The 13,314-nt window shown below is 35.2% G+C and overlaps 2 protein-coding genes across 4 annotated transcripts; one reads left to right on the top strand and one right to left on the bottom strand.

Annotated features, from left to right (window-relative positions):
• Positions 1–5,244: 5,244 nt before the first annotated feature.
• Positions 5,245–10,596, top strand: LOC122578411 (AUGMIN subunit 5). Its single transcript, XM_043750367.1, has 10 exons — positions 5,245–6,041; positions 6,607–7,143; positions 7,565–7,706; positions 8,101–8,277; positions 8,407–8,616; positions 8,784–8,969; positions 9,093–9,252; positions 9,406–9,601; positions 10,037–10,169; positions 10,348–10,596. Exons 1-10 carry the CDS (start codon positions 5,527–5,529, stop codon positions 10,474–10,476), a joined length of 2,385 nt encoding a protein of 794 aa, XP_043606302.1. The 5' UTR covers positions 5,245–5,526; the 3' UTR covers positions 10,477–10,596.
• Positions 10,597–11,405: 809 nt separating this feature from the next.
• On the bottom strand, positions 11,406–13,208 carry LOC122579497 (U3 small nucleolar ribonucleoprotein protein IMP3-like). 3 transcript variants are annotated; one of them, XM_043751677.1, is made up of 4 exons: positions 13,099–13,208; positions 12,204–12,314; positions 12,017–12,103; positions 11,406–11,908 (listed from the first exon to the last, which is right to left on the bottom strand). In XM_043751677.1, the coding sequence occupies exons 2-4, from the start codon at positions 12,233–12,235 to the stop codon at positions 11,677–11,679; spliced, it is 351 nt and encodes a 116-aa protein (XP_043607612.1). In that variant the 5' UTR covers positions 12,236–12,314; positions 13,099–13,208; the 3' UTR covers positions 11,406–11,676. The 3 variants fall into 3 exon arrangements, 1 of the variants encoding a protein (XP_043607612.1); XR_006320655.1 differs by lacking the exon at positions 13,099–13,208 and having other exon boundaries at positions 12,238–12,446; XR_006320656.1 differs by lacking the exon at positions 13,099–13,208 and having other exon boundaries at positions 12,226–12,446.
• Positions 13,209–13,314: the final 106 nt, after the last annotated feature.

The raw sequence follows: 13,314 nt of genomic DNA on the forward strand, positions 1-13,314 counted from the left end.
TTCTTCTAGTTTTCGATCCATTAATCATCCATTCAGGTAATTCATCATTACAAGATCTTAGGGTACTGGTCTTTAATAGCTTTTATCCACCCATATCTGGTTGTGAGGGTTGGGTTGGTTTAATTGCAATCCGTTAATTGATTTTAGGTCATTACGGGTTTTAAATCGATTGTATAAAGTTGGTATATGATTCAAGGATTAATTGGTGTTTTCAATGAGTGATTTTGGTCTTATTTTAAGTGTATTTGATGTTCATAAGACCTGAAGATGTTTTAAAGTCGTTTGAGATGTGTTTGGTTAGGTTTTGGGGTTGTTTTTCACGACTGGTCGTCGTAACTCCTGTTATGGTTGTGTAACTCCCGTTAGCTGGGTAATTGCGATAACACCTCCACTGTAACTCCCGTTACAAATTTTCATAACTCCCGTTAGGTGTGTAACTCCCGTTACAAATATCCGTAACTCCCGTTAGGGACTAATTTTTGTTAACATTTTTAAACAACCATAACTTTTGAACCGTAATTCCGATTTTGACAAATAAGCTATCCACGGAACCGTGAGAGAGTCTACTTTCTAATGGTTATGCTTTTAAAAGATGATGATGATTTCAAGTGTTCAGAAAGGTTAAATTAGTGAGTGAATGTCAAGTTCCATCGAGTTATGTAAGTTCTAAAGCATTAATCGAACCTCCAATGCATCAAGTCTTGTCATGGGTCATGTTTATAGGTATCGAGACCTGAGTTATGACCATAAGTAAGTGGGTATTTCATTAGCTCATTATGTCGTTTAATGATTATAGGTAGTTGGAATACTTGCAAAGCTCGGTAACTTACGTTATCATTTCTTGTGCACTCCATTGAGGTAAGATACACTACTTTGACACGCTGAGGGTTCAACACAAACATAGTTTTCATATAATAACATCCCAAATGGTATCTTGTTTGCTTATGGTTATTCGGGATTATACGGGAGGTGATATGGGCTATGTATATGCATATTGAAGCCTGAAATGCTACCCCAAAGATATGTGACGTTATGATATGATATGTAATGATATGCTATGAAATGTTATGCAAGGATACGATATGAAATGAAATGCTATGAAATGTGATGTATGATGATGATATGTGAAATGTGCATGATTACATGGCTTGTTCATCTAGTTCACTAGAATTATTAAGTTGCCATGACACGTGCACGTTTAAGGGTCCAAACGTAAAAGATGTATATGTGATGATTGTTAAGGTTGTGTAAACACATAAACTATATGTGATGTGAAATCGAGCTCGTAAATTTGATGTGAAAGTGTTAAGCTTAACCTGTACTTGCCCTAGCCCGGTTAAGTGCGTTGATGTGGTTACTTGGGTGGCTCCTTGCAACATGGTACAACGTGAAGAGTAATACGGGAGGTCTTACCAGCCCCATTGTCGTTGAACATACGGATTACTCCTGGATTGGCTTGCCATTCCTTAACGACATTGATGTACTACTGAACGGTGGTTCATCTAGTCGGGTGCGACTTATGTCACACTTAACGAGATGCATATGTTATATGAGATGCGTGACTTTTGTCACAATTATAAAGATGTTCAAATGTGATATGTGATGATGCAAAAGATGACTAGACACATTTAGGATGACCCATCCTAATATGAATAATGTTGATGATATGATATGTAAGTGTGATGATATGTTTGAGGATATGTGCCTTAACGACTTAATATGACTTTTATATAATGTTTTAAATGGACAAACGTTTTATAACTTATGTGTTATCTTACTTAGCTAATTCGTTAGCTAACACTTGCTCTTTTAAATGTGTTGTGCCCTCAGGTCCAACAATAGTGAGCAGGTAGATGTGAGAAGATGTGAGACATGGGTAGATGATCTTGAAGCTAGCTATAGTTTACCCATAGTGGCTGCTCGCTTTAGACATTTGCTTTATGTTTAAATATTAATGACTTGTATTGATAATGTACTCGGTTGTTTAATGCTGGGCAACCGATGGATTTCCATTTAGACTTATTTTGATGATATGGTTAGTAACACCATTTAATGAATAAACCAAACAGATTTTACGGGTTTGGACTTTTAAAGATAATTTCGCTTCTTTTAACGCCGTTAAGCAAAAGTTTTTGGAAATCCTTATTTTTAAACGACGAGTGTTACACTTGGCCAAGTAGAATTAACATGATCATGATCTGTTTTGTTGTTGCTTTGATTATTGAATGAATGGTTCAAGTCGTTTATATGCACTTGAAATTGTATAGTAAGATATTGACCATATATATATACATTCACTAAGCAAATGCTTATGTTTTAGTTGTTTATATTTTATAGAAAGTGGTAGTAGCAAAAGCAAAGAGGTGATTGAAAGAAGTTAGAGTTGAAGGTTTAGCCCCCTCAAAGGTTGACATCTTGGATAATTTTGGTAGATGATCCCTTCTTGACCATATTGGCTCTTGATACTTACTCTTTTGATAAACAAGTTAACTTGATATAAAAACTTTTGTAACTGTCCATCTTTTGGGTTCTTTGGATTATATTTGGTAATGTAAATAATTAGTAGGTCAATGACTCAAGTAAGCGACCCGTTTCGTTGCAACTTGGTTAACCCATTAGTGGGTCATACAATGATTTTGGTAACAAAGATGTGTATAAGTAGAAATGTTGATGTCCAATGTTTGGTTGAAAGATGAAAGATTGTTTTAATGTATGTAGATTTAATAAATAAGTTGAGTCATATGTTGAAATCAAATTTTGGAAGAAAAGTACTGGGCAGAATTTTCCCACTGCGCCGCAGTGAGAGAGTTTAGTCCCACTGCGCCGCATTGGGGATCCACTATAAAAAAAATTGGTTTTTGACTAAATGAGTTTGGTTCTTACAATATCTATATCTATGTATATGGGATGGTGCGAGTGGTGGTAGCCAAGTGATGGTTGGGAACATATATATAGAGAGATGGGATTATTACCAGATATAGATATGAATCAGCTACTTGCTTTTTTTTGTAAGTCAAGGTCAAGCTGTGTACCATAATAATCAGGCCAACTGGAGAATAAACTATTGAGTATTTAAAGCTTTAATTTTAATTAAAGTTAATTACTCATGGTCCCTCTAATTTGCACTAAGTAACATTATTCCTCCCTGTCTTTAAAAAACTACTATGTAAGTAATACCATTAGGCCAACACATTTCTTCATCTAAATCATCAGTACCATCTTTTTGATGCTATTCGTAAAGGGTCTACGGAGGTAATATGATCCCAGTTTGGAACTTTTTTTTTACATCTAGTTAAGTCCAACAAAACCGTTGATGTTATACATAGGAATATACTTGTTGTCTTGTTCCCCCAAAGATAACATATAGGGTGATGGTGGAAGGCGGGTTAAGGGTAGGAAGAAGCAGAAGGATAATGTGGGTGATGGGAATGCTGAAGAAATGGCGGTTCAAGAAAGGGAATTGGCGTCAAGCAGTTGAGGCATATGGTGAGACGACAGAGGAAAGAGTTGAAGGCGAGAATGTTGGAGGTTTCAAGAGAGGAAGCTGAAAGAAAAAGGATGCTTAATGAACGCTCAAGTTATAGGTTTGTGTTTTTTTTGTGAATTGTTGTATGAGTTTTTTTGTGTTTCATGAGTTTCTTTAAGGATAAATTATTGTGCTTGGAATTTGATGAACGCCTAATTTGCATAATCGTAATGGATTAAAATGACACTTGTTGTGCTTGTTAATAGACGATTAGGGCGTTTTTATGTTTGTATAAGTGTTTCAAGTCTTAAGTTGTGATTTGGAGCTAAATGGATCACTAAGAAGTCAAGCAAAGTTGAGAATCAAGTCAAGAAGTGTCAAAGCAAAAAATCTGAAAAATCCATATTTCTGGGGCACAGTCTGGGACGCCCAGGAGGCAGTCTGGGACGGCCCTAGCTGCATCAAAATTCCGAATTTAAAGGGTTTTATTAATTTTCAGTTTATATAATTTTCATTCTGGGCGCAGAATTTTCCCACTGCGCCGTAGTGGGGGCTTTTGGACGATCTGGGCCGCAACTTCCCACTGCGCCGCAGTGGGGATCCACTATAAAAAAAAAATTTGGTTTTTAACTAAATGAGTTTGGTTCTTACAATATCTATATCTATGTATATGGGATGGTGCGAGTGGTGGTAGCCAGGTGATGGTTGGAACATATATATAGAGAGATGGGATTATTACCAGACATAGATATATAGATGCTATATAGAGATTTGGTAGGTTTGAGAATCGTGAAATATTAGATTGCAGAACAAAGAGAAAAATATCAACCATCGTATTATTAGTTAGCTTTTCTTATACAAAATCTACTTTAGGATTTGTATATTGGATATTTGTGTTTTGATTATGGGTTCTTATGAATTTTGACTTTGCAGTTGTTGATTTGTTGATGATATTGATGATGATGATGAAGATAAAGGTTGAATAAGTTAAAAATCTGATGAAAAAATAAAAAAATAAATATTTTAGAAAAGTTAGTTACATAGTTACTCCTTGCGGTTAGAAAAAAAAGACTAAAATACCCATCATATGCAGGTCACGTGATGTGCTTTTAACGTCCGTTTCAAGAATTGGATTAAAAGAGTTGACGGAGCAAAAAAATTTTGACCAAAAAGGTAATATACAAAAGGTAGGGAGGAAAACGGTAATTTTTAACCCTTGACAAGACCAAAAGTGTAATTAACTCTTTCATTGTATACTATGATAAAACTGGAAATACGGGATTGCGTGCCGCTTATTTTAATCGATTGAAACCGTATAAATAATATATACGGCAGATGTATCACAAAACATTGAGTTGGTTCAGTTGGCTAAGCGCGTAGCCTGTTTTCTGCGAAACTCGGGTTCGATCCCACTTTCTTTAGAACTTTTTTTATTTTACAATGGTGGGCTGCTTTATGTTTATATTTTTGACCTGATTTTTAGACTTTTGGTTTTAAAGTTTGGGCTTTGCCATATATAAATTTCAATCCTCTAAAAATATATTTGTCTTCTACTATGTAATCTTTTTTCACTCTTATTTCTTTTGTTATTTATTTATTTCTATTAATTTTGTTTGATTATGTTTTTTTGTTTTTCAATTTGTCACTATTTTTTTCTAAGTAATATTTATTATAAACTCTTTTCTTAAGTATGTTTTTTTATGGGAGTGTTTTTTCTTCTTCTTTTGTTCATTTTTAAAATTAGCGTATGTTTTCCGGGACGAATCGCGGGGGATATATCTAGTCTATTAATAAAAACAAGTTAGTATCTATGTTTTTCTAAAAAAATTCAAAATTTTAAAACAGAAAAAATTGTTTAATTGTAGAGTTGCCGGCCAAAATCCAAACCCACCAAAACCTACAGATCTACACTACTACTACTAACCACTATACTTCTACTTATCTTCCCCATTTCAATCCCCAAATCCATTCCCTTTTTATAATTAGGGTTTTACTTTCACACCCTTTACCAATTAAAATCTTTCAAGATTTCCAAAACCCTTCAATAATTCGGCCCAAAAATGCAGCAAAACTCATCAACATCTGTAATAACAGCAAACCCAGATGCAATATTAAAATGGCTTGAAAAAGAAATGGGTTACAGGCCATTAGGCCCATACATTTCATCATCAAAAGCATCATTACCATCTTCTGATGCAATTCGGAAAGTCTGCAGAGGTAATATGATCCCAGTTTGGAACTTTTTATTACATAGAGTTAAGTCTGATAAAACTGTAGATATTATCCGTAGAAATATACTTGTTCACGGCGAAAAAGACAATGTGGGTGGGTTGGAGGGTGGTGGGGGTGATGGTGGAAGGAGGGTTAAGGGTGGTGGGAAGAAAAAGAAAGAGAATTTGGGTGATGGGAATACGAGAGAAATGGCGGTTCAAGAAAGGGAATTGGCGGAGAAAGAAGTCGAACGGTTGAGGCATATGGTTAGACGGCAGAGGAAAGAGTTGAAGGCGAAAATGTTGGAGGTTTCGAGAGAGGAAGCTGAGAGAAAACGGATGCTTGATGAACGCTCGAATTATAGGTTTGGTTTTTTCTTTTTTTTTTTGTGTGAATTGTTGTATGAATTTATTTAGTGTTTCATGAGTTTCTTTAGGGATAAATTATTGTGCTTGGAATTGTGTCGGACAAGTTGTGATTATTTAAGGATTTAGAGGGTGATCAAGATTAAGCTTTGTAAAGATTATTTGATAATAGTAAAATGCAAATGATCGGAAAAAGTGTTTGGGCAAAAAGTCATTATCTGCAGATTTCTAGAGAGAATATGCAGTTTCAAGACGGCATGTTGTCATTTTACAAAAAGCAAAATCTGTTTTGAAAATGACCCATAAAAGACCAGGATTGGTTTCGTTTGCAATTATGTGATCAGATAATCAGAGTCGGTTTCACTATACCGGAACACTAGAAATTGACTATTTGCAGCATGATAACGTGATAATCAGACGGTCTTAGTTTAAATGTGATGCCATAAGCTTCCTAGGAGTGAGTTATTCAGCTGATTAAAGCTAGGGATAGTTGGGTAATATACATTGATCTCGATAATTTTAGATTTGAGTATGGTGCATAATATCTTGCTAGTCTTGGTGCAGGCATAAGCAGGTGATGTTGGATGCTTATGAGCAACAATGTGATGAGGCAGCTATGATATTTTCGGAATATCATAAGCGTCTTCGATCCTATGTTAATCAAGTAAAAGATGCGCAGATACTAGAAAATGATTCGGAAGTAGGCAGCAGTTTCCAAATGGACAATGAAAAAGGAGATGTTTATTCTACTGTAAAAGGCTCAAAACCTGCAGATGATGTAATTCTTATTGAAACAAGCAAGGAAAGGAATATCCGAAAGGCGTGTGAAACTCTTGCACTACAAATGATTGAAAAAATTCGCAACTCTTTTCCTGCATATGAAGGAATTGGTATCCATTCGAATCCTCAGGTAGATGCTGCTAAGTTAGGTGTTGATGTTGATGGAGATATACCTGGTGATGTGCATGATGTGATTCGAAGTTGTCTTAGAAGTCCTACTCAGTTGCTGCTGGCTATAACCACTTACACTCAGAGGTTGACATCTTTAATTTCTAAGGAAATAGAGAAAATTGATGTCAGAGCTGATGCAGATATGCTAAGGTAAATATGATTTAGAAATGGCTTTGGGATTGTATAGCGGTAGAGGTAACAATTTCAATCTAGTCACTAATGGTTGGATTGATTTGGGTTATGTCACGGGTCAAAAGGGCTGGCATTTGAAATTGACCCAAAGTTGTTTTAGTCGAAGATGTAGATTATAGCGTAATAATATTGCTTTTGTAATCATAATATCATATCAATGCATTAATTATGTGTGATTAGTATAAGAGAAATGGACAAAAAGGATTTGCAGGTCAAGTGACTAGTTAGGAATGACTCGCTTCAAATCAAACTGGTCATTACTAATTACCCAACCCAACTCACCTGACCCAGCCATTGCCACCACTACATTGCAGTATCATATCTCCCCTGCTTTTGTGGCACTAATTCTGATTTGTTGTAAGTTTATATATTCATTCAGGTACAAGTATGAAAATAATAGAGTTATGCATGATTCGTCTCCTGATGTGAACTCGCCATTGCCGTTTCAACTTTATGGTAATGGTAAAATTGGGGTGGATATGCCTTCGAAAGGAACTCAAAATCAACTTCTTGAAAGACAGGTATGTAGATCCTACGAAGCTGTGTCATTTATCTCGACTATGAGTGTTCCAGTTAGATTGGGATGTCTTTTTCTAGTTGTCTGTGTATCTGCCATTATCTAAACTAGTAGACAGGGTGTGTATAGTTTTTCATCCCTCGTGTTTTTGTATGTCAAGTATCCACTCATCTTGGTGGTCCCGATTTTCTTGATTGGTAATTTTGACCAGATCTTTTACCTAAACTGCATTGGTTTATTTTGTACCGGCAGTTGTGTAATTTTGACCCTGCCCCCAACCTGTCCTTTTGCCACCTCTGTGACTTCACCCTTGTGCATCATATTTGTTTCTGAGATTGAAATGGATATTTTACTGTCGTCTTTATGGAACTTACTCATGCGTATCTTCTTGATTATAGAAAGCACATGTTCAGCAATTTGTGGCTACTGAAGATGAACTCAACAAAGCTGCAGAGGCTAGAAGCACATGTCAAAAGCTTTTAAAGCGCTTGTATGGAACTGTTGACATAGACCCTTCACACACTCTTGGTGTTGGAGGGACTTCACAGACTATGAGTAGTCTCAGGCAGTTGGAGGTAATATTATATATAGTTATAGCTGGCAAAATGGGTGGACAGTTTATGATTAAGACAGGCTGGGTTGACCCGTCAAGACTACTCTGTTTTCTTTTTGGTCATTATTCATGACAATTTTTTTATGTTCAGCTGGAGGTTTGGACCAAGGAAAGGGAAGCTGCTGGATTGAAGGCCAGCTTGACTACATTAATGTCTGAAGTTCAACGGTTAAACATGTTGTGTGAAGAAAGGAAGGAAGCTGAAGATTCTTTAAAGAAGAAATGGAAAAAGATTGAAGAGTTTGATGCTCGCAGATTGGAACTCAAGTCCATATATAGTGCTCTACTCAGAGCCAACATGGTAATGACATGTTTATAATAGTTTGCATTAAATCATTTCTAAGGGATTCATTATATCAGAAAGTACCATAAATGCTAGCTGCGTTGTTATAAGACCCACATTACATAGAATCATGCCTGTGATATCTAATCACGTATAATGTCATTGTTTTTCTTCTCACAATGTAGGATGCTGCTGCATTTTGGAACCAGCAACCTGTAGCTGCTAGGAATTATGCATCAAGTACCATTATACCAGCGTGCATGGCTGTTATGGACATATCAAACATGGCAAAAGATCTTATCGACAATGAAGTTTCAGCCTTTTATCGAAGTCCGGACAATAGCCTTTACATGCTTCCATCAACCCCTCAGGTCTGTGTATGTGTATTGGTAATATCTATTTTACCATATTGTTATGTCGAAACCATGGTGTAATTTATGTTGTCTAATGTGTCTTGATGAAGTCTTAAATGTGTTAACTTTATTCTCCTCCAGGCACTTTTGGAGTCTATGGGTCCTACTGGCTCTACTGGACCTGATGCCGTAGCCGCTGCTGAAAAGAGCGCTGCCCTTTTAACAGCCAGAGCTGGCGCCCGAGATCCATCTGCAATTCCTTCCATATGCCGTGTTTCTGCAGCACTTCAGTATCCTGCAGGTGTGCTTTTATTTATATAATGCAATCTTTATACACAAGTAAATTATGTTAGCTATCGTGTTGTGTTTCTGCTGTAAATATATCAGTTCTTAATTAGTCTTTTGCACCAGTCTTTTATTAAGCCGTTAAGTTATGGTTTGGGTGTTTATCTAGGGCTTGAAGGTTCAGATGCTGGGTTAGCATCAGTGCTGGAATCAATGGAATTCTGTTTGAAGTTGCGTGGTTCTGAGGCTTGTGTATTAGAGGACTTGGCAAAGGCTATCAATTTGGTTCATATTCGGAGGGATCTTGTTGAAAGCGGCCACTCATTACTAAATCATGCTTATCACTCCCAACAAGAATATGAAAGGTACATTATAATAACATGTTTATTTTACTAAACCGCTTGATTATGATGTTATACTATCTAGATTAGAAGCAAATTTCAGCTCAGTATATAATATAACGTGTGATTGGTTTTACATATTCCAATGGGTAAAGTTTAGAAGATTTAGCTAAAATGGTAACAGCTCAAACAACTTAGAAATGTGCTTGTAATATACTCCCAGTGCTCCATAAGAAACAATTGTTGGTGGGCCTATCTGACCTGCTCTGATGCTCCCCAAAACTTTTACTCTTTCCTACCCGAATGGCCGAAGCTATATGGCATTAGCCAACCCACCTATTTGGCATTGGATACAAACATGATGAATAAATTTTCAAATTCCCATTAAATAAGCACATGAGTGAGGGTGTGAGGCTTTATTTTTTCATATACAACATAATTGACACTTATATTTTGCAGGACAACAAGCTACTGTTTAGATCTGGCTTCAGAACAAGAACAAACTATCACAGAGAAGTGGTTGCCTGAGTTACGTAATGGGGTTGTTAATGCTCACAAGAGTCTGGATGATTGCAAATATGTCTCTGGATTGGTAAGTGATTTTCTTCTGGTTATCTGGTATCTGTTAGAGTCCTCACGTAAAGGCCTAGGCTAATCCACCCAACACTTTGTCCACTGTCTTCTAAGTTCGTAAATAATAATGTTTTATGGAAATACTAGAATATGTTTTTCTATTGAATTTACCACTCTGCCATGCCATTCTGATGCAGCTGGAGGAATGGTGGGAACAACCAGCATCGACAGTTGTTGATTGGGTAACAGTAGATGGGCAAAATGTAGCTGCCTGGAATAACCATGTAAAGCAGCTCCTTGCTTTTTATGACAAGGAACTTTTATAACTATACTCACATTTCAGGTATAATAGCCACTCTCTACTTTGTATAGATAGTGCTTGCTGAGCAAGTATTCGTGTATAATAACTTCGTTTTTGTGAGTGTTTTTTTTCTTTCATTATTTAAGCACTATCTTTTGCGTGTTTTGAGGCTTGATTAGTGAGGTTTGGGGTTTGTATTCACTAACTGTAACTTGTAATGATGATCTGTTCTAGGTTAAAACATGTAAACATATAGCAGGCTGCCGTTCCCTTATTATATATATAATGACTCAAATGCAGTACTTTGTTATGTTTGCTTCACTACATACACGAACAAATCTGGATCAAACACCAAACTTCAGCTACAGGCTACTCAATTCAAGAAGCAGTTTTTGAAATAATACATCTGTGTTTTAAAAAGCTGAAATTTTGACATCGCTTTTCTTAACCATCTTTTAAAGATCAACAGAAGTGAAGATTCACTTCCAAATTGAGAGATAAAGAGATACTAAAAGTACAAATAAATGTTCACAAACGAAGTTACAACTTGATGTGTTACCATTTACCAATAACACGACAAGAGAAATATATAAAAGAGGAAAAGAAAATAATTATATGGATCTATATTAGTTAGTATATTTTGATTTTAAACATTGTGTTTGTAAAGTGACATCAGAAAATAAGTTTCAAATCGTTTCATCTATTGCTCAAATGTATCATCAATTTAATAAAGTAACAAATATGAAAACAATTTTTTGTTCGTTTTATCAAATAAATGAAAATAACATTGGCTTTGTTTGTTCATAGTTACATATTACTTGCATCAGGATCTTACATATTTTCAGGGGATAACCTGGTACCTAGGTCCCCCAAATAACAGCATACCATTTCTCTCTCAAGTACCGAGGAGTTGCCAATGCAGTTGATCGTTTAACAGATAAAAGATAACAAAAATGAATGCAAAGAGCAAAGGTGAACAATTAAAAGAGAGATTGACTGACAAACATGTTTGAACACTAAATGTTACACTAACAACAATCAAGATGCATCTCAACAAGTAACATATATCAAAAATGTTTCAGAATCAAATATCAAACATACAACACGACATAGTAGCAGCTACCAAACATGATCTGATTATGATACTCCACCAATGCTAATATAACTTATCTTCATGGCTCAAAATCATTGTTGTTCATGGTTCAAAATCATATGTAGGATTTTGTCAAGCCATTACATCATAATCATCGAGCTGATCATTATACGCCAAGACCTTTCTCTTTATCTTGGATTCATCAACCCATGTGATAAAATTTTCCATGTTTCTTGTTACTAGATATGCTGGGTCAGTAATAGTTTCTGGACCGACTCGAACATGCCCTTTTTCTATAAATGTCACAGCTTGCTTCAAGCGTTCACAATACTTCAACTTTACCAATACAGTTGCAAGCCTACGTCTAAAACATTGAACAAAAAAACGAAAAGGGAGCTTTACTTTTCAATGACTTAATATACAATCTTTATAAATAACTGTATACTGTAAAAGAGAACTGCAACTCTCTTACCGACAAAACCAAGAAACGGATATCCTCTTCTCCCCACCAGCAAGCTTAGCTAAGCTTTCCTGAGATGATATCACACCAATGTTGTACCTGCATTAGCACATGCTAATTAACAAAATTGAATATGTATAATTATAACTTTGGTATATAGAATACTAAGAAAACGATAATGGTATTAGTAAAAAATCACAGCTTTTCAAGAAGAGCCCGACTCATCTGCATACACTAAGGGTCTTTAGGATCCATCAGCTGCTTCAATATGTGAACTAGTTTTTGTACCATTCTAACCAAACCCGAATACCTAGCAACAAGATTCAACACAACCAAACATGTCCATTACCATACAAACTCATTACAGCATATACATACATGTAATGAGTGGTAACCTTGGTTTTAAAAAAAAAATTCTTATGCAACATATATTTTTATAACGTTTCACATGTGAATGAATAAAAAAACATGTGATCCAATACATAATTTAAAAGTTCTCAATTTCATATATATATATATATATATACATATGGGGAAGTGAATATGGGGTTGTCCCCTATCTAAGCTTAGATCGGGAACCCTCACATTTGGTTTTTATGAAAAATCATGGGGGGTATGTATTTATTTAAAATTCAAACAAATATTAAAATATTTGTATGTGAGGGTTCTTCGTCTAAGCTTAGATGGGGGACAACCTCATACTCACTTTTCCATATTATATATATATAATATATATAAAGGTTTATATTAATGTGAAAACAATAAATACAAACTCATTCCAGAATACAATGATACACCTATTTGTATCAGTCACATACAAACACAAACAAATTTCTACAGTCACATTTGGGCTATTTATTGTCACTCAAAACTTTTATTTTCTATTTCCAAAAAAAATATCATTTTTAATATCCAAAACACATTAAACATTTAAGGGCTTGTTTATAAAAACCTTTAAATGCAGAAAATAAAAAAAAGTTGCAAACTTTTTATAAAGACTATCACTCTGTGTATATATAGATACATAAAGAACATACAGATACAGATATATATATATATATATATAGAGAGAGAGAGAGAGAGAGAGAGATAACGTTGCATAATATAAGCTTCCTTATGACCATCTTCTCTTTTCCATTCCAAAAAATTCACTTTTTTTAACAGCTTCTTTTCATGAAACTTCAACTTCCTCATCTTCTTTTTCTTCTTTCTTTTTTTTTTTTTTTTACAAATTTATTATTAAGAAATAATTTAGATTACAAAAATCGAAGCCAGAGAAGAAGAAACAGAGATGGGGTTTGTGAGCTGGG

Source organism: Erigeron canadensis, chromosome 8 (assembly GCF_010389155.1).
Source record: "Erigeron canadensis isolate Cc75 chromosome 8, C_canadensis_v1, whole genome shotgun sequence".
Lineage (NCBI taxonomy): Eukaryota > Viridiplantae > Streptophyta > Magnoliopsida > Asterales > Asteraceae > Erigeron > Erigeron canadensis.

Coding starts and splice junctions, on each gene's coding strand:
- LOC122578411 (XM_043750367.1), top strand. CDS start 5,527: ATGCAGCAAAACTCATCAACATCTGTAATAACAGCAAACCCAGATGCA. Junction 8,278..8,406: donor GTAGTCTCAGGCAGTTGGAG/GTAATATTATAT, acceptor TTTTATGTTCAG/CTGGAGGTTTGGACCAAGGA. Junction 8,617..8,783: donor CTCTACTCAGAGCCAACATG/GTAATGACATGT, acceptor CTCACAATGTAG/GATGCTGCTGCATTTTGGAA.
- LOC122579497 (XM_043751677.1), bottom strand. CDS start 12,235: ATGCAGATGAGTCGGGCTCTTCTTGAAAAGCT. Junction 12,104..12,203: donor CGGGCTCTTCTTGAAAAGCT/GTGATTTTTTAC, acceptor GTGCTAATGCAG/GTACAACATTGGTGTGATAT. Junction 11,909..12,016: donor TCCGTTTCTTGGTTTTGTCG/GTAAGAGAGTTG, acceptor TCAATGTTTTAG/ACGTAGGCTTGCAACTGTAT.